General features: G+C 40.5%; 1 protein-coding gene across 4 annotated transcripts in view; it reads left to right on the plus strand.

Moving 5' to 3' along the window:
- APC (APC regulator of Wnt signaling pathway) overlaps nt 1-20,575 on the plus strand; it is a 115,071-nt gene that overhangs the window by 14,263 nt on the left and 80,233 nt on the right. For 3 of the 4 annotated variants that reach the window (XM_084833870.1, XM_084833872.1, XM_084833871.1), the window contains one exon: nt 19,841-19,993. The exons of the other annotated variant lie outside the window; for it this stretch is intronic. In XM_084833870.1, coding sequence (XP_084689996.1) covers nt 19,859-19,993 — 135 coding nt within the window. In that variant the 5' untranslated portion in view covers nt 19,841-19,858. The remainder of the gene's footprint in view (nt 1-19,840; nt 19,994-20,575) is intronic. 4 annotated transcript variants of the gene reach the window in all.

The raw sequence follows: 20,575 nt of genomic DNA on the forward strand, positions 1-20,575 counted from the left end.
CAAACACACAGCCACCTCTCCTAGATATTTCTGCTGATCTGTACAGTGAAAGAATTTATGCATGTGCAAAAGGAACGGAGCTTTGCACATGCTCCTTTCTCCTTCTCTTCGTCCTCCAACTCTACTACAGGAGTGCAGGCAGCATATTTGGCATCAGAGAGTGTCAGGGGAATGCTGCCTATATAAGGCACAATGACCCCCGCTCCTCCACAATGGGGACCAAAGAGGGTAAGGGAAGAAATGGGTGTGAAGGAGGACATGCAGAGCCAATCACCATTTCATACTCACATCTTTGAACCAGAAAGAGCTCCATCTCACTTTTTCCTTGGAATTCTTCCTGCACCTACATGGAGCCGCTTAACAGACTTGATCTTTTTCACACTGAATTTGCCCAGAGCAGATAAGGGGTGGGGAGGGTATATGCATGTCCAGCTTAGTCTTTGTGCCACAATCTTAGAAATGAGGGGAGGGGCAAGAGCCCCTCACTATCTTTTAGGGGTGGTTTGGCAGATAGTCTGTGGACTGTAAAGGGTTGGATTTTGAATGTTCTCAAAACTTACTGCCCATGGAAAATAATCCAGCCCTTACTTCTGAGTAGACATGTATATGACGGGTTGCTATACTGTACTGCTTTTCATGGTTACTTCTGAGTAGACATGCAAGGGGTTAGGAATGCTTTGTGAAAATGCAAAGAGGTGGATTTTGTCTGAATTGTGTCCTTGACACCACAAAAGTTTACCTTTTGCTCCTGCCCCCAGTACCTTTCCAAAATTGGAATTCAGACCCCAACCTGAAAAAGATTCCCTACCTCTGCCCTAACCCTTTACCAATGTTTTGAATGTTTTACCTTTTCTGTGCAATGGCTTCCTTCTATGAAGCAGATAAGTGTGGGCTCAAATTGTCTTGTCCAGATTCTCTCCCTCACCTCTGCATTTGCAACATCAGCTTAGAATTTCCCCTTCCTATGGTATCAGTTTCCGGCTGCCATAGGTTCAAAAATCTGCTTTTCTGTGTGTCTCTGAGGCACAACACTCCAACCTGGTGCCCTCCAGATGTATTGGACTATAACTGCCATCATCCTCAAACAGCATGGGCTTTGCAGGCATCGTCTTAAAATTTATGTGCCTCAGCTTTCCCTTCCTGTGGTATCAGTAGATGGCTGCCATGGATACAAAAAACTGCTTTTCCTGATGCTGTGCAGATGTATGCAAAACATTTGGAAACTGCAAAACGTAATTGTACTCAAGAAAATTACCTTAGATTTATTTTTATTATAATTTTCTTTCATAAACATAGGCTTGGATCTTAAAATAATTGAGAAAAAGGAAGTTTACAGAAGGAAAGTTTCCCTTTCCCTCCTTCCCCCTACATTTGCCTGCACCCACAAAAAACTCTTCTGGAGAGTCAGGAGTCATCCTGGACAATGAGGACAATTTGGGGCAATTTGCCTTTCCTCAGCAGACCTTCATGCTCCATCCCAAATTGTGAAATAGGAGTACTCTTTCAGATTTCTTGCCATAATAGCACCAGCTGCCATCTGAGCTACTGTAATAATAACCCAAAATATCTAATATAGACATGTTGAAGATTCAGAATGGAAAGAATGGGATAGAAAAACAGAATTCTGATTATAATCTTTAAAACATTAAGATTTTCATGATTTGCCCCTTGTCCATAGTTACATTTGCCTGCAAGTAAGCCCTGTAGATTTTAATAGAATTTATTTCCATGGCAAGTGATTGAGGATTGGAGCCTAACATCTCAATATTATCAGTATGTATCCTGGGCTGGACAGATACATCCAATGATTGTGTTAGTTGCAATCCTACCACAACCTTCCCCAGCCTAGGCCCCTCCAGATGTTTTGGACTACAGTTCACAGCATTCCTGACCATTGGCCATGCTGGCTGGGGCTGATGGGTGTTCAGATCCAAAACACTTGGAGGATGCCAGGTTGGGAGGGGTGTCCTACAGCAATCCTATTACAAGTTACTTTATGATAGGTATATAGTGTTGCACTATTATAACTGGCTTTGTAGTGGCTATTATAACTGGCTTTGTAGTGGCTGAAAGGTTTTGAGTGGCATATGAGTTCTCCAGTACTGCCACCATCTCTGCTGCATCCATTTAGTCTGCCACTGTGTTGTACTTAATGGTGAAGGGACAATTAATAGTATGGCCGTTCTGACACAACATCCTGGGTTGGGCTTTCAACTGTGGTGAATGTTGCATTCTAAAGTTGAGCCAAAGCATCAGTCAGTCTCATTCCAGCATTTTGAGGGCCCTTAGGCTCAAGGTGCATTGACCACTTCATCTTGTAGAGAGGGGGTGTGCAAACAGAATTTTCTTTTAATGCCTGTGACGTTTTTGGGTGTTCTGTGAGAATTGTTGCACTGTTGGGCCCCAGTTTTGGGGGCCCTGGCAGATGCCTGACATTGCTACCCTAAGGAGCTAGGCTTGTAATCAGTCTTAAAAACACACACTTTGGCATGGGGGAGAAATTACTCTTAAGATTGTGGTCTAAATTTGAGCCTTAGGCCCACTATGCACCTTGTGATATATTAGAAATATGCATGTTTGAATTTCTTTATACTAACCACATTAATTCTTTGCTTTTATTGCACATGCTAAGAATGGTTTTTTTTATAAGCTTATGTTAAATTTGTAGGATGTTGAATTAGTATGGAATTGGGTATTTCACAAAAGTTTGGATGCCAGTTCAAGTGACAGCCCACTAATTAAATGTCATTGTTAGGCCTTGAGAACTGGACTTGGTTCGTGAAGCTTTTTCCAAAAAATGTTTCAAGTGCAATAAATTGAAAAGAGTGAGTTGAATGGGAAAGGAGTTCTTGTCATCCTCTTTAAGCAATGGATTTGTGTACTGCTTTATTTGCATGAAAAAGTAGATTTCTGTACATGACTGTCTTTATACTGCTCTCAGTTTTACTGGGGAACAAAATGTCTTAACTTCAGCTGTTAAATAGTGTTTAGTTTGGGTCACAAAAGTCTTTGGTAACTTTTTATTAACCGGGTAAACATATATAATAAAGATTAAGTTTAGCTTTATTTTTCTAGTCTCTAATTGTAGTAAAATATATGATATGGCTTTAATTTAATTTTATTTTTATCTGTCAAGATCACATTGTTTCAAATGTATTTGCTTAGCTGTAGTGAAGAATTAAACATAACAGGCAGGGTCTAGACTGAGAGTTGGAACAGACCCATTGAAATCAGTGGGGCTTAAGTTCATCATAACTAACTTCAGTGTCGTTGTTTTCGATGGGCCTGCTAAATATTAGTTTCAAGTCAAATGTTCACAGTGTACATATATACATAGCATGTCTAAAAGAGGTGAATGAAAGGCTGTTTGGTCTCCCTTACAACAAACACTTCTCCTTCTCCTTCACTAGTCAGTAGAAGACTCACTATTAAATGGTCAAAAGCACAATTCAGCATGCATGACTTTATTTGCAGTTGCTTTATGTTAACTCATGCTAAGCAAATATATTGATTTGGCTTTAATATTCTTCTGTGAAATAATGAAACTGTGAAATAATGGCTGCTCTGTGTCAAATTGCTTCCTACTGTAGAGCAAAGGTAATCTAATATTTGAACAGTTGGTTGGTTGAAAGTTACTTCTAGCAGGCTAAGGAAATAAATTTATATCTCTCAGGATCACATATTAGTCACAAATCTAAACATTATTTTGAATGTGTGATTTGTAGAGATAATTTTGGCAAAATGGTGCAGATATAAGGGTGATACCTCCTGCAAAAGAAGATGATGCAGAAAAATTTTGATTCCTTCAAGATAATATTTCTTTTGTCATTTAAATAAGACACTTTACTGGAAAGTGGTTATAGAAGTTCACTTGGTTCCCCACCCCCCGCCATCCCATTTAAAAAAAACTCAGAGATCCAGTTCGCATGTAATGGCAGCAAATCTTGGGTTTATTAGCCTACAATTAGATTAACCCATGATCGTTGTTAATTGTTCTTTAACCCATGTTTGGGTTCAGATGTCACGTAGCAACCCCCATTTGGTACGATCGGGAGCTAAATATTAAAAAAGGCTATAGAGTGCTCCTGGCATATGCTACAGCAGATTGTGGGTTAATTAATCCAGGATTTCCCACCATTACGTGCAAATAGCCCTAGTGTTATGTTTGCTTTTGTTCACTTGTGGTTACTTTTTCCAACATTTTCTTTATTGCTTTGAAGTTTTTTTTATTGTCAAGGTGAAGATTTGGTCTGCCTGTGTTCAACTCAGGATTGAGTGGAAACATTAAGTATATTGGTTGTAGTTTACAAAATACCATGGTATTCCCAATGTGTGGATAAATGAATGAGTGACTATAAAGTGTAAGTCCCTATACATTTATTCCAAACCAATATCATTCTTAAATATGGACAAGTTTCAGTGAAAGACAAAAAAAAAAATCCATGAGGATGGGCAGTAGATTAAAGTAGGGCCCCTGAGAGGCAGGTACAGATGGTAGTGCTCACCTGGACTGGACCTTTGGAGAGGGCTCTGCCACTGAGTTGTCCACCCAGCCCTCAACAGATCTGCCACTGCTGCTTCCACTGCCACCTGTTCCCCCCGACCCCTTGTCCCCGCTCCTCCAACCCCGAGGCAGTCTGGGGGTTTGAAGGTGCTGGGGCCTGTTCACAGTGACAAACCAGTTGTTTTGAAAAGATTCCTCCTCTTCTCAGCATACATGTAGCTACATCATTGGGAGGACGTGGCGGTGGCAACAGAGGGCACATGTCAGCACCTTGTACCACCTCCTTAGAACAAGCAAGCATGTATGGCGTATAATGTGGGTGTCACATGGGAGGCAGGCAACAAGCCTATAACTGCATGTGCTGCTGCTGTCACCACTGTTGAGGTAATAGCAGGTGCTGTTTATAAAAAAAAAGTAAATACACAGATCACTGCTGGTCTGTACTTTAATATTAAATATATTTAACCTCCCTATGTGTTTTTCCACCCTCTCTCCTAAATTTGAAATGGTGACAGCACCAATTCTACACTCTTTGTTTTTGTTATGGTGCTCAATGCTGTTGTGTATGTAAATGTGTGTTTATTTTGATTTGGCTTATTAGCAGCAAAAAAAGTTGATTTGCCCTGGTTTGCTTTGTTGGGGTATACTAGTTCTGCTATGGCTACAAACCTGCAGTCCTGAGCACACTTACCTGGGGAGTAAGCCCCATTAAACATAATGGGGCTTGCTCCTGCGTAAATATATATCTAGGGTGGGCAACTTGTAGCCCTCCAGATATTTTGGGCTATAATTCCTATCATCCCCCACAATTAGCTATGGTGGCTAGGGCTGATGGAAATTGTTGGCCCAAACATCTGGAGGGCCACCAGTTGCTCACCCTGATACATAGGATGGATTGCAGTATAAAGTATAGGGAGAGCAAGAGTGGTGGGGACATGGAACAGAAGATCAGCCCCATTCATGGCTGGCTTGAGGAGATTATGGGGCTATATTTTCAGTGTGAAGTTTTGGAACCCCATAACCTACATTCAAGGAGCACCACCACCAGTAGAATTGCATCCTGCTGCCACATAAATGAATTTTTAGATACAGAAGGTTGTATCCAATCTTATTCTAACTTAAGTCTCATTCATTCCAGTTGGTGTACTGTAAGTAGGACTAATATTGGATACAGCGCTGTGTGCTGGATCCAGGTGTTCACCCACAAAAGGAGGCAAAGGTTTCATTTGCGCCACTCACAGAAGGTGCCTCCACCTGATTTTCCATTATCTCAGCTCCACAACCCACTCCACTCAGCAGCATCCCGCTGACCCCTGAGGGAGCATTTTCAGGGAGCTCTAGTAGTTGGTAAGGAGAGGGTAGAAAAGTCAGCTTCCACTCACCCCCTTTCACAGGCAGATACCTGGATCTACTATTTTGTCAGGGAACATTAGATGACTTGTCTTCGTTGTGGTGTTAATACAAATCTAATTCCAGACAGTCCATTAGGATGTCCTACCTTCCAATGCAGTGTGGTGCAGTGGTTAGAGTGTCGGACCAGGTCTGGGGAGGGGAGACTCAGGTTCAAACCCCACTAGGTGAGCTTGGGTAAGTCACTATCCCTCAGCCTTATCTACCTCATAGGCTTTTTGTGGGGATAAGATGGACTGGGAGGAAAGAGAGAAATGGTATGGTTGCCCACAACAATTCCTTACAGGGCCCTTAATACCTGCCTATTAGTTTTTTAATAGTTAGCAAGAGAAGATTTTCCTATTACTGTATCTCTCCATGCTTGGGAGAAGGTTACACTGCTAGATTTCTTCCTGTCATGCAGCTGCTAAAAGGCACAGGAGCCCTGCCAGAAGAAAATGTTCACAATCCTACAAAACTGTTGGGCTGACTCTGAACCAGTACTTACTAGGGCTTTAAAGCTGCTCTTACCGCTGTGTGGGTCAGCAGTGGCCCATGTAAAGCAGAGGTAAGCAGCCTGGTGCCCTACGCACCAGTGGGCATGGCCGGTGGTCAAGGATTATGGGAGTGGGGGGCCAAAACATTTGGAGGGCATTGTAATTGCATGGCTATAGAGATAGTGTCTTTGAGCATGATCAGAGTGTGTTCCCCTCTTCACTAAGCAACAATAACTAGTCCTCCAACACATCTTGAGCCCCAGCATCTGTTACTTTAGTCATTGATCACATCGAGTAGCAGGAGAGGAAAATGTTTAGAGTGCCTTGTTGGGGAGCAGCGGGTGGGGAGAAAGGTGACTAATCTGGAGTACGGTTTGGGTGTGAGAAATACAGCAGCAAGAGCAAGGCAAGCTGTGGGAAAGAGTACATAGTGCCCCTACACACATCAGCTTTGAAAATCTTCCAACTGGGGTGGAGAGAAAGAAGATGCAAAAGTTTAGTGTGGATGCACAAGAAGGAATGGGGGCGTCATGGAGGGGCTATTGTGTTTACTTTTCAAGGGAACACACACACACACACACACACACACACACACACACACACAGTATTTTTGGAAGAAATACTCTGAATCCCCAGAGAAACATTGCCCAAAGTGCTTAATTTTTTTTCCAGCTCCAAACCGTCCAGTGAGATAGGCGATTATTATTCCCTTTGAGAGACAGAGATGGAATTGCTGAGGATATAAAGCTGCAGAAATAGTGATTTTCCTCAGGCAGGTATGGGGTGAGGGTGTGCTAAGAATTGCTGGAAGATCACCAGCTCTCATCCCCATCTAAAAAATGTGGGATAATAATGGCCTACCTTGGGGAAAGAGGAGTATTGCAGCCAGTGAAATAAGAAGGCAAATTGGAAAAGATTTTGCAAATGAGAGAGGGGTTTTAGATGAGAATCCAGCAGTATGATCCATTTGTTTATTTGGAAGTAAGTCCATTGTGTTCAGCGGGGCTTACTTCTAAGTAAGTGCACATAGGATTGCAACCAGAGCATTTGGCTTGGCTTATTTTGCACATTACATTGCAGCAAACCTGGGCTTTTGCCAATAGGTTGTGGGTGGAGCCCAATCACCATAAAGTGTGCCAGGCCCATAAAATCCTGTTGGCACCCCTGATTAAAAGGCACGCTTAGGTTAATCTGATCGATCGAATGGAGTGCATAAATACTAGTGTTGTAACTGGAAAGGTGATATTCAGAATGTTTTGACAAGGATCCATAAATTATGGCTGGGCTTAGTAGCCAAAAATTATTTCTAGTAGCCAGAAAAAATACAGTAAAAAGGCATCTGAACATATGCAAAGTGCCTTTCCTTTTCTACCCAGGACGTGGCAGCCTGCACCTTCCACAGAATTAAGAAGAAAGGCTAACAGCACAGATAGAATTGTTTCCCATAAGTCTGAATCCAGTGTAGATCTCTTTCTGAAAATTAGACATTGCTCCCACTTCCCTAGAAAGCCACAGCACAGCAAACGTGTTTTCAAAACTAGGATTAAAAAGGCTAGGGGTCAGTATTTTCCTCTCTCCCAAAGAAATCAACCCCAGATTTTTCTTTTTCTTTTTTCCCTGCAGAAGCTCCCGTTCACAATCAAGAGTTGCTCCCTGCAAAACTTTTTTTCCCTTGTGTGAAAAGGGAGAGTAAGAAAGAGAAGTCAGGTGTAAGTGGGGCTGCGGAATAGAGAGAGAGGCTGCAGAGGTAGAGATGCAGAGAGAAGGGAACACGCAAGTAAAGGATGATCTGAAATTGACTTCTGCCTTCTCCCATCCAGTTAATCATTGCATCTTCCTGCTGTTAAAAATCACTGCATCTTCCCACTGCCTGCATTTGGAATGAAGTGGCAGGAGCTTGATTACTGGAAGGTATTTGGAAGGAATATATTCTCAGGTTGAGGGGGTGGAGGTTGGGGCTTTAAAGATTCTTTAAGAGAAGGATAATGCTGGGGAAAGGAAGCATGAGGGAAGCATATGGAGGTTCAATCTACCACCCATTCAGACTGGAAGCAGGACATGCTCTTGGCATTAATCACTGTTCCTCTATCTGCCTATGGGCAAAAAGGTTTTCCTGATGTATTTGTCTATTAATAACTGCCTTCCTGTTTGATTCATAATGTCTATCTCAAATGTATTTATTCACAGTACAATTCTGTGTATCTTTACTCAGAAGTAAGTCCTGCTGTGTTCAGTGGGGCTTACTCCCTCATAAGTATGTCTAGATTAGAGCCTTAGGCTCCATGTGTTATGATCCACATTAGATTTATTTGTCTTCAAAAAGTGCTATGTGCAATATGCATATAGTGTGTATTGCCACATTTGATGTGGCTGTTGCACAAACTGCAAGCAACATCTTGTAAAAAGTCAGTTTCCTTAATTGGAACAAAACTGATAATGGGCAATGTTGGATACTTCTGAATCTTTCTTTTTGTCCATATAAAGCCTTTTAAAGAAGGGAAATATAAACTTTTTTTGTTAAACCCAACATAAAAGTGTAGCTGCTATTTCATGTGTTTATCAGTTATAAACTACAGCGGACAATTGGAATGCAATTATCTTTGTAATGCACACACAATTTTTCTGTGCTAAACCCCACCCACCCCCTATGGGTTTTATGTTTTTAAATGAGTTACCTCTAGAACATAGATTTAGAGGTCTGGATAGGTCATCTGGCTCAATGCTACCGTAAAGCAGGATCCTCCAGTTTGAACTGAAATGGATTAGACAGCTGTAATAGCAATGATTAGTAAAAGAAAATAGATCTAAATTAAATTAGCCCTTTCTGCTACCATATAAACTGATTCATTTCCATAGTTACAATCAAGTTTCTATTATCAATTGCAATTAATATATACATATTCATCTTGATAAATCTGATCATAATACAAAGAGAAAACTTTCAGTCAAATGGGATAAAAGAGATTGATTTGGGGTATGTGTCCCTCTCTCCTCCCCCTTTTATTATTTCTCCCTCTGACCCCATTCCATTTTTTGCTTTTCCTCTTTGCTCTTTAAAGGTTGTGTCCTTTCCTGTTCTCATCGACAAGTTATCCCTCCCTTCTAGATTGTCCAGACAGCAAATTGACAAGAGTCAGGGTGGGTAGGAGAAAAGGAAGCATGGGATGTGAACAAGACTATGTTATATTCTCTGATGTGAGCAGGGCCATTGGCTGGGTTGGGCTGGGTGCACACGTGACTGGAATGTGGCTGTATTGGCTCTGGCTCTAGCGCAGACACTGAATACAGGAGGGTACTGGGTGTTGAAGACTGAATGGAGGTGCAGTCGGCATCGGAGATGGGGTAGGTGTATGTTAACATTGCATTCCTGTTAAAAAAAGAGCAGCGCACATTATCTGTGATGGTATTGCTCAATCTGGTTACTGTATGACAAATGTTAGGAAAGGTAGTCTGGTTCTCTCTCCCTGCCTCCCCCTTTCAGCTTTTACAGAAAGAAACTAGGAACTGGTTCCTAGGGTTCTGATCCATGTTTATGACAGAATGGGGGGAGGTGATGGTGAGCTTTGGAGGCGATAGAAAAAAGATGCTTTTGTAGCATGAAAAAGGCTGTTTCAAAGGTTTGACATAGAAACAAGATGAAAATAGTATCTTAGGAGACAGATAAAGGGCAGCAAAGAATGAAACAGATTCATTGCTTAGAGGAATGAGAACTGAGCCCATTGAAATCCTCCCTTCTCCTCCTCCCTCCTGTCACAGTAGCAGCAGCCAGAGAAAGGGACACAAAGCAGCGGAGATGCCTTGATTTGAATCTAACAGCCCCACAATGTAAGGGCTGTAGGGGGAGGATGAGGAAGGTATTGTAGATAATGGATTATTGTAATTTTGAAATGTTAAGATTTGCTTTTGGATGGTATGCATGATATTGCAAAGCCATGAAGACTCCCCGCTGAAAATGCTGTCAAATCCCAATGCCTTTGTTAGTGACATGATGTGTTGCTGGCATTTCTGCGGTTTACTGCAGCAGCTTTTGCTCCTTTACTGAAAGGAAAAAGCTGCATAGAGACGAGAGCTTCTGCTGCACTGCTGCACCTAGGAATGCATAAAGCAGTTGCCACCCCTAAAAAGCAAATGCTGAAATGTAAACTAAAGATGAAGGAAAAGGAAGAGACCAATATTCATCATCCACCCAAACCTTCTGACTTGATCTATTCATCATCGAAAGAGATTCTGAGAGTTATTCAATCCTGGATACTGTTAGTAATCTTAATAAATTATGTATGAAGTAGTGGCTCCTTTCTTTTTCCTTGTAAGATGCAGTTTTTTATGTAATAATTAGGTCAGCTTTGATACATCACTGTGGAAGAAAAATGGAAATTTTACTTGAGCATCAGCAGAATGAATAGCCATACAGCGTGTAATGATATTAAATTAAAATGAGTTTTAAATTAACACCCAGTAATATAAGCAGCAGGCAATATTTTAAAGATGACTTGCTTTTTTGGGTGGATCAATCAGACAGTTCTTGGATTTTTTGTACTCACTCCGTGCCTAGAAATGTTAAATCTGTGTGTGTTCTTGTATTTGCCAATTTTTATGGGAACATTTTTCAAAGCACTGCAAATTTCAATATTGTGGGTTGTCATGGATTAACTATATCAACTAATGTTCTTGCTTATTGGTAAAAATAATGGGTTGGATTCTGTGTAGACTTATTGTAGACTTATTGAAATCAGGGTGACTTAAAGTTGGCCATCATGATGCGACCCACTGATTTCTGTAGGTCTATGCTAAGGATGACTAAGTCTGGATAAAACCCGTTGCTTTTACCACTAGACAAGAGCATTAGATTTGGATCCAACCTTACGTGGCTTCAAAAACTACATATAGCAAGAATATCTTCTGCTTAGTATGTACAATTTTACTGAAGTCTTCTGTTTTATTAGTAGACTACAAAATCTTGCTTTTTATATCAAAACGTAGTAGGCCTGTGAATACTTGACCTTCCGTTAAATATCTATAATTTATGCAATTTTAATAAGTTTGATGGAACAGAATTGGGCTGCTATCTTTTACATAATTACTGGGGAATAAATCCTATTGAACTCAGTAAGGCTTACATGGGGCCTACATGAAAAATGCATTCCATAAAAGATGATTTTGAAAATCCATTCATTAGGACACTAATAAGTACTAACTAAAATTAGTGACTAAAAAACCAAACTTGTGGGATTTGAAAAATTAATTTATTGTTGAAATTGATTACTGTATGGTGGCAATCCTGACATTGTAGAGATCAAGTGCTGATGAGACTTCTAAATACTAACCATTTTCCACTGTTTTGTTATGTGACGGCCCATTGTGTTGGTTCACATTTGGAAGTCAGTTCCATGACTTCCAAATGTGTGAATCATGCTTCCTAAAGGAGAAATAGGGCAGGTTAGAACTCTTACCTGAATCATGTACATACCAGTCCTACTTTGTATGACTTGATTTGGGTCAACAAGCATAGCATTGACTTGACCACTCCCATCCTGTCTCCCAACCATTATGTCACAGATGACTGACTGGCTCTTCATGGCTTCATGTTTTTCATAGCTATGTTTGAAGAAGTTCACCCTTCTCCCTACCCTAAACTAGCAAAATTTGAGAACCCCTAATTTAATTAAACTTGCCAATAAACCAGCCTTGAAACGAAATATTGTAGGTTGGTCACTTAACCTCCACCCTGTTTACTTGCACAAACCCTGCACCTCTGCTAGCTGTATGTGAGCTCTCCCGCTTTCTTTGTGAGAACAGAAGGCAGCTTATGTAGCACTTATAATGTGCCTGTGGTAAACAGCAGTGTTGTATATGGCTGCTGCCTGGCTGGGAACTCTTTGTAAGGAGGGAGATTGAGACACATGGAGATCCTGCAGAAGCAGCAGCCAGAGTGTATACAGTGTTCCCCCACTGCAGAAACAAGCAGCATATTATGTTTGAGAGAGGAGAGGAGAGAGAGAGCAGATGTGGCTGCTTGTCTGTGCTTATGCTCTCTTCTCTCCCTACCTCAACAGAGGTGGAGAGGTCACATGCAGCAGCACGTGGATGCTGATTTTACTCATCACAATTGACCAGATGAATGCCTATCTGCAAGGATGAAAGTCATCTCTAAATATTATAAATAGTTGTTTAAAGCTATATTAAGTTAAAATGAATATTTAAATGGTGTATATTTGTGGTCTTTTCGAAGAAATTTTCAAAAGTAAAAAACCCCACCAGATTACAAGAAAAGTTCACTACAAGATATATGAAAGATTTAGTGATGAGCAAACCAGCATAGTTGTTACTGTGATGGTTGAATCGCCCTTACATTGTACTGTGCACAGGAGGTATTGAGGTTGTATTGCACATGATTCATACTGTGTCAGAATTACTTCATTAAAATACATAATAAACACATTTCTTTTAAAAACTAAATGCACTGTGATTAACAAATTGGAATAACAGAGTTTATGCAATTCACTACTGTATTTTTCTTGATTTTGAAGGATGAAATAGGATATCTATTGCTTTTTGAAATGTACACAGCAAATTTCTCAAGGTTTGTAGTATGTGAAGATTTTTATAATGGCTGCACTGTATTTATACTGTATAAACATGTATTTGAACCAACAAATAAGAAACAGGAGCAAATCTCCATCATTATTACTCTTGGAAATACATTTCTGTCTTGACTGTTTAGAGTGTAGTACAAGAGTCGGACACGACTTAACGACTGAACAACAACAACCCAGAGATTAGCCTTCCTGATAACAGTTGTGTAGTGGATAGTGCGTTGGTTTTGGAATAGGGCAAGTGTGTTGAAACTCTTTCAGCCCAAGGGCTGAATTCCATTTCAGAGAACCTCTTGAAGGCCACATGCTAATGGTGGGTGGGGCCAAAGACAAAGGAGGCAGGGCCAAAGGAGGAGGGGCCAAAATACCACAAATACTGGCATATTTTACCTTAAAGCCCTTAGTGTCAGTAACTATACCTTTGGTGAGGCATTTTAACCTTTTAGAATGGGGAAAATGCACAAAGCCCAGAAAACGACCAAACGGTGGTTGGGGAAAGGGGTGGAGCTAGGGGAAGGAAATGTGGCCATCGGGGGAGCCCAGGTGGACTGGGGGCCTGAGGTTCTGCACCCCTGGATAGGGAAATGTGTGTTCAGTTCTTCACTGAAACGGAGATAGGCAAGGTCATATAACTAAGAAATCTACAATAAGAAGGTTTTATTTTCATTTCAACAGAGAACATGTTCACATGAGAGCTTCACAGTAGTATAATTAACAAGTCAGCTAAGACTTGTCTACTCTGGGCTTCATTCTGCTGCTTCCAGTATACCCACTGGACTTGTAAGGCCTCAAACCCTTTACCCAGAAAAAGCTGAGCTTCATGAAAATATAGCTGAGGGTAATTTTATTTGAGCTTTTCAAGAATACGCTGAAGAGAGAAACTTAATCATGATAGGCTGGATCCAGAGTTCCTCAGAGCAGAACTCCGCAAACTGGATGATCCTGTGGGGTGTGGGGGTGATGTTTGCCAAGTCCCCGTCCCCCTCCCCCTGCAGTCGTCTATGCCCCCCAAATCTGCTCTGGATGGTTGGGGGGACACCACCCACAAAAGATGCATGATATGGCATTGGGGGCTGCAGAGGGAAGGAGGAATCCATTAAAAATTCAGCCCTGCCCCCTTCCCTCAGCAGAGACCTGCTGCATCCCAGTTCCCTCTACCAACAGAGGGTCAACTGTGGATCTAACCCAATAAGTAGCAACTGTGTTGAAACATTATAATGCTAGTGGCAGTCAAAAGTTATTGCTTGCATGGGTAAACCAAGCCCAAGAAATTATGGAAACCCCATAAACACAATGTCTCTTTAATTTTTAAAAAACTTGGTCTTTACACAGTAAGTTCTTGTGCATTTCTCTGCCATTCTTGAGTGAGAGACTAGAGAACACCAACAGTTAGCTGATGTTTTAAAAAAGCTAATAGTATTGTTGAAATCTACCACTTACTATCTGCAGTACAATCAATCAAATGGTATATGTTAGTATGAATGTTACATGCTATTTCCCAGTTTCAATAAGTATTTTTTCCATATCAACTGTAAAGCTAGTAAAGCTGTACCAATACCTTTGGTGTCTGTTTCTGATCTTCAGTTGAGGTTGAAGTTGTGTTTTGCTTTCAAACTTTGTGTGAAATCTGCTTCTGTTATACATGAGCTGGCACTGTATAGTGGCAAGGCAGTGGATTGGTGGGGGCATTGTTAATGTGTGTTGAGAACAGCCGGATTTGTTAAAGCTGGCCTAGTTCATATAAACATTGGTTTGTTTTGCTGCTCCTTTGGGTCATTTTTCTTTAGGCTTGTCTGCTACACAAGATTTTAACAGGGTTGATTTGCCTGTGTGTTAGGGCAGGGTTGGTTGACTCCAGAATATCCTTTATGGTATCACTCATTATTAAGATTAATCACTTTGTTTACAATTTACATTATACTCCACCCTATCCTATAGCCTCATGCTGGATTGCCTTTGGCTCTGTATGCTTTTCTCCATCCTCTGCCAGAATTGTCTTCAGTGATCCGTACACTCTCGAGTCATTGCTTCCTAGTCCTCTTCCACCCATCCATTTTTGAGACATTTTAACAGAAACTTATCAATGAAATGTCCACCTGTACTTCAGCTTCTATTTGTCACAGCGGAGGAGAACTGCTCTCTGGGTCTGTCTGTCTTTCTGTCTCTCTCTCTCTCTCTCTCTCTCTCTCTCTCACTCTCTCACACACACACACACACACACACCCTGATGTCTTTTCCTTTGGCTGTCTTGAAGCTCATTTTTGAGAATGTTGATAGGCTACTGGCACTGTGAAAGCTGCTATATGTAATCTGGACCCTTGCCCATCATGACTGATGAAATGAACTTGGGGGGCTTCTAGCCAGGATTGTGAATATCTCGTTGGGGTAAACATGGTCCTATCTTGCAGTGATCCATCCACTTCTCAAGAAACCATCTTTATGTAAGGGGTGTGTGGTCGGTGTCAGGCCTGTGTCCAGCCTTCTCTTTTTAGGTAACATGGTAGAATTTTTGGTAGCAGAGCCACTCCAAGTGATCGTGGATAAACAGTCATATTAACCTATTTCAGTCAAACGTCTGGCCTGGGTGATGATCCTAATACTGATAATGGCAATGCCGCTCTAATACTGATAATGGTAATGCAGCTCTAATCTGGACCTTTTCAACAGCTTTTGATATGGTGGATCACATAAGTTGTTTAATTAAATCACCTTGAACATTTAGTTGGGATGTCAGGGCTGGTTCTCCAGTAGTGTTGTTTCTTTTTATCTACTCATGCACAGAGGCTTGTCATAAGGGAAACCACTTAGCCCTGTGGTAGTTGGAGAGTGTTCTACAGTGCTGAGTGATGCCACCAGTGCTATTTAGCATTTGTATTAAGTTACTTAGAAAGATCAACTGTAGCTTTATAGTGAGGTATCATCAATACGCTGGTGATTATTTCTACATTACTATGACCAAGCGTCTGGGAGCTACTGACTTGGTGCAGAACTACTGCTTGAGCTCTGTCTGCTAGATAAGGACAAACAGTTTGAAGCTGAATCCAGATAAATTAGACATGATGCTGGTGGGACACCTGCAGGGGTTGGCTTGCCTTGATTGACAAAGGTTGTGATTTCCCTATCTGAATGGGTGTAGAGGTTTGGAATACTTCTGGACCTGGCGCTGCTTTCTGATAAACAGGTGGCTATGGATGACAGAGATGCTTTTTGCCAACTGCATTTGTTATGTAGGTTCTAAGACATTTTGGACAGAAGGAATTGTGCTGCTCTTATTGTGTACTTTCCAGGCTTGACTGCTGTAATGTGCTTTGTGTAGGCTGCCCTTGAAGAAGACTTCAAGTAGTGCAAAATGTAGCTGCCCACCTCTTTATTAGTATTGGTAGGTGTGAACATATTCATCCTATGTTAAATTATTTATATTGGCTGCTACCACATTTCCCAGCCCACTTCAAAGTGAGATCTGTTCACAGTCTGGGATCCACATGTCTCTTTGACTGTTTCTCTGCACATTTGTATATACCAGTTTTTACACATTGGGCCTTTACAATAGTGACTCCAAGACTGTGGAACAATCTTCTCCTAAGGTGCAAGTTTGCAATTCTTTGGTTGATTTTAGGAATGGTTGAAAACCTGGCTTTTGGCCTGTCCAGTAAAGATGAGTTGGAAGTTGGTGGATGGTGTTACCTCTGAACTTAGTTTTATGGTGATTGAAATGGGCACTATCTCTCTGTGTGAAAATATCTTTATCTATACTAAGCTGCTGTAACCTTCTGAGAAGGTGGATTATAAATGTTTTAAATGTTTCCCTTTACCTAATATTATCGTATGTTGTCTCGAGATTCTTTTCTTCCAATATTTCACTAAAGCTTGATCCTTTTTGGGTTTTTTTTGACATATCAAACTCATTTGGGTGATGGACACTTAATGCCTGAGAATGTGCAGCAAAATCTTTAACTCCGTATATTTCATATATTTTGTCCTTGGCATTAATGGGTTTAACAGTTTAAATAAATTGATTGGTGGCTGGTTCAAACAATAATCTAAACTAGGGATTGGAACCTACGATCCCCCAGATAATGTTGCACTCCAAATTCCATCAGGCCCAACCAACATAACCAATGGTAAAGGATGGTGGGATTTGTAGTGCAACAGCACATGTAGTGCCAGAGGGTTCCCACCCCTGATCTGAACCATGTTTTAGAGGAATCTCTGAACTAGGCCAGTGGCTTAATCCATACTAACTAATTAGTCTCTATCAAGACAAAGGTCTAGCTGTAATAAATGAAAGATTTGCATATCTTAATCTTAATCTTTCATTTGTTCTTTATATTTGGGGCAGAAACCTTTTTCTGTGACTTTGCCAGATGTTAGAATTGTAACGAAGGATCCCATTCTTTGGGTGTTATTCAGTAAAAAATATTTGCCCTAAAGTGAAAATATTTGTTGTAACCCCTGATCTTGTTGCTAGGATCTATTCAAAGTCGACTTGCCTTTTCTGTGCCTTCTCTGCCTCGTCTTTGTATCTTACACAACTCACTTTTATCTTTGTTACAGAAAAAATGGTAAGAAAATATTGGGCTCTATTGAATCGAGGTAGTGGTTTGTAGAATTATACATTATGTAATTGTATGATGTTGGGAAAAATACAGGCATCTCTACTGAGCCTATCTACTCAAAGAAACATGTCTTAGTTATTTACTGTAACAGAAAACAGATTGATAGGTGCCTGTAGGTTGTAGGGCAAAAGTTTAATTGTTATGTTCTGGGTTTCTTACCTAGTTGAATAATTAATGGTTTAAAGCTACGAAATCCAAATTTCCCTGTGCTGCAGGTCTGGTCTAATATTTATTGCGTATTTGTGGGCTTTGCCTACCCAGCTCTATGGAACAGCTCCAAACAACCCCTCTGTCCCCTCCCCCCTTCATCCCCATGTGCTTTTTTCAAGCTCATGTTTTCCTATCTAACTACAGTTTCCCATATCTCAGCCTGGCTGGGAGGAGTCATTGAAATGAGCTGGATTGATAGGTCCTATAGGTCAGTTCTGTGAAATTTAGACTACCTGTTGAACCATGCCAGCTTAGTTAAATCTGACTACTCTTTCTGTGCCAACTAAACCTGACCTCGCTCATATTTTCTACAAGTACATCTCTGCTTGTCTCATCCCGTACTCTACCAATATACTTCTGATCTGTCATCTTAATTACTGTTGAAGAAAATCTGACTTCTGGGGTAACAGATGTCCAAGAAGTAGATTAAAAGCATAAAACCATCAAGGAAGTAGAATTTAGGTGATCATGTCCTATGCATACTATGGAGAAAAATACCTTAAATGAACTTCTTATGTTTTCCTGATGTCTGTTTGAAAGAAAGTGAGGATGTTCAGTATTGAAGGTTTGCTACTTACCCAAATAGAAGAAAGCTTAGTTAAGCAAAACAATTACAATAGAAAAATAATAGTCTATATGCATATATTGTTATATACCCCAACTTACCCTCATGTGCAAGGCAACTTGGAAATAAGTAACAACAGCAATATAGAAAAACATACATAAAACATAATAGCAGAAATAAAATTTCCAGTTAATAACAGGAAGGAAAAACATCCTTATAGCAGTAACACATTTAATATCCCCAAACTAGCTTTAAAGGGTAGAGCTTACTCTTCATTGTAAAAACTAAAAAATAATTGTGTTGGTATTTCTTTGCAGAGCTCCTTCAGCAGATTCAAGTGGAAATGGCTCTACTGTACACAACAATCTTCACTGTTGTAAAATGGAGCAAGGCCCTCCCCTTAATATTTTAACAGGTAGCAGGGGGCTCATATGAGAATATTTGGATCTGAGCCCTTAAAGGTTTTAAATGTCAGGACCAGCACCTTGAACTGGGACCAAAGCTAACTGGTAACCTTTAAAGTTGTTCCAAAGCTGTCTGCCTTTGTTCCAGCCTCCCCACCTCAATTAGGACATGGATTGTGGCATTTTCTGAGCTATCTTCAAGATCAACCCCATTTAGGTTGCTTTTGCTTTAGAGTAATCCTTGAGGTTCTGGGTAGAGTAATCCTTGAGGTTCTGTGTAGCCTCTAGTGGAGTTTTAAGTTAAGGACATTAAGCATGTAACTAGATGGTCATACACAAATATATACACCATAATGAACCTGTTTAAAATTCTTTCTCCTTCTCTCAGCTAATGTCTGCAGCCTCACACTACAAGCATGAGAGTTCTTTTAGGCATGGGTATGGTGCTGATGATATGTGGTGGGACTTCTTTTACTCAGAAGCATCTTCCCACACTGCATTGCAGTGTGTTGTAGTTTGGGGAGTTGGTGTAAACTGGAAGCCCAGTTGCAATGGACAGGTTGTTAGGTGGTCCTCTGGATTATGACTTTAGTTTTGAAAATGAGGTCCAAATATACGACTTGCCTATCTGGCAATGCATTTACTATAATTTGGAACCAAAAACTCCTGAATTGTGAATAAATTGGTGTTGCCTGGAATGGGAGAACATTTGTTTCATTTTTGAAGCAAAGGCATTGAAATCTGACTAGAAAGCAGCTGGGCACCACAACAATTCATATTCACTTAGAACTTAATGGAAGAAAGTATTTTCCACGATAATTTTAAACAATGCTTGTTCATTTTTAAAAAATACGTAAGTTGAAGGTACCTGAGCCAAAAATGGTTTAATATGGTTACATATTCAGTAAAATATTTCTTTGGGGTATAAAAACTATTATATTAATTTTTTTGCCAGAAAAATGAAATAGGATTTTCTAATCAGTCAAGCATTCTCTCACAGTTCACAATACATTTCTTGGAACAGATGAACGAAAACAAATATTTATTCTTTATTTGCTTTAGGTCCTGGGGTAGCCCAGAATGGCTGCAGTGTCATATGATCAGTTGTTAAAACAAGTAGAGGCGTTAAAAATGGAGAACTCAAACCTTCGACAAGAACTGGAAGATAATTCAAATCATCTTACAAAACTGGAAACTGAAGCATCTAACATGAAGGTATAAAAATCGTTTGACTTTAGTAGCACTTTGGGCTGTGATCCAGATCACAAAGCCCCATAAACGTCTCTCATAGAAGTAAATGGCTATCCAACCCTGTGCATTCAATTCAGATCATTGCTTCCCCCATACAGGATCCTAATTATGCTGGACCTAATTTATTTATTTAAAATATTTATACCCTACCTTTGCTTACAAAAGTTCAAGGCAGTTCACAACAAGAACCATAAAGAACCAATGTGTTCATTGTCTACAACAAACTCCATTATCTAGGAATTCAGAGGATGCACACTGAATGTGGTGCGTGTGTGATCTCTAGATTTGTGATACAATTTCTCAAGCAAAATGCTTGGCAGATTTGCCAGCTTCTGGTATGGAGTAACTCCTTCATCCTAAGGGCCAAACTAAATATGGCATTATTTACATGATTTGGCCTTGCATGTTTTTTTTTTTTTCAAACAAATAGGTGTGTGGGGATCCCATGCCAGTTTGGGACTATGGCGTGGTGGTGGTGGTGGTGGAGGCTTTAACCCTTTGTCCTTTTCACAGTCCCAACTGGAATGGGCCCCTTCATGCCTGCTA

Source organism: Heloderma suspectum, chromosome 2 (genome assembly GCF_057233095.1).
Source record: "Heloderma suspectum isolate Gila_16-S chromosome 2, 16-S_ref, whole genome shotgun sequence".
Taxonomy (NCBI): domain Eukaryota; kingdom Metazoa; phylum Chordata; class Lepidosauria; order Squamata; family Helodermatidae; genus Heloderma; species Heloderma suspectum.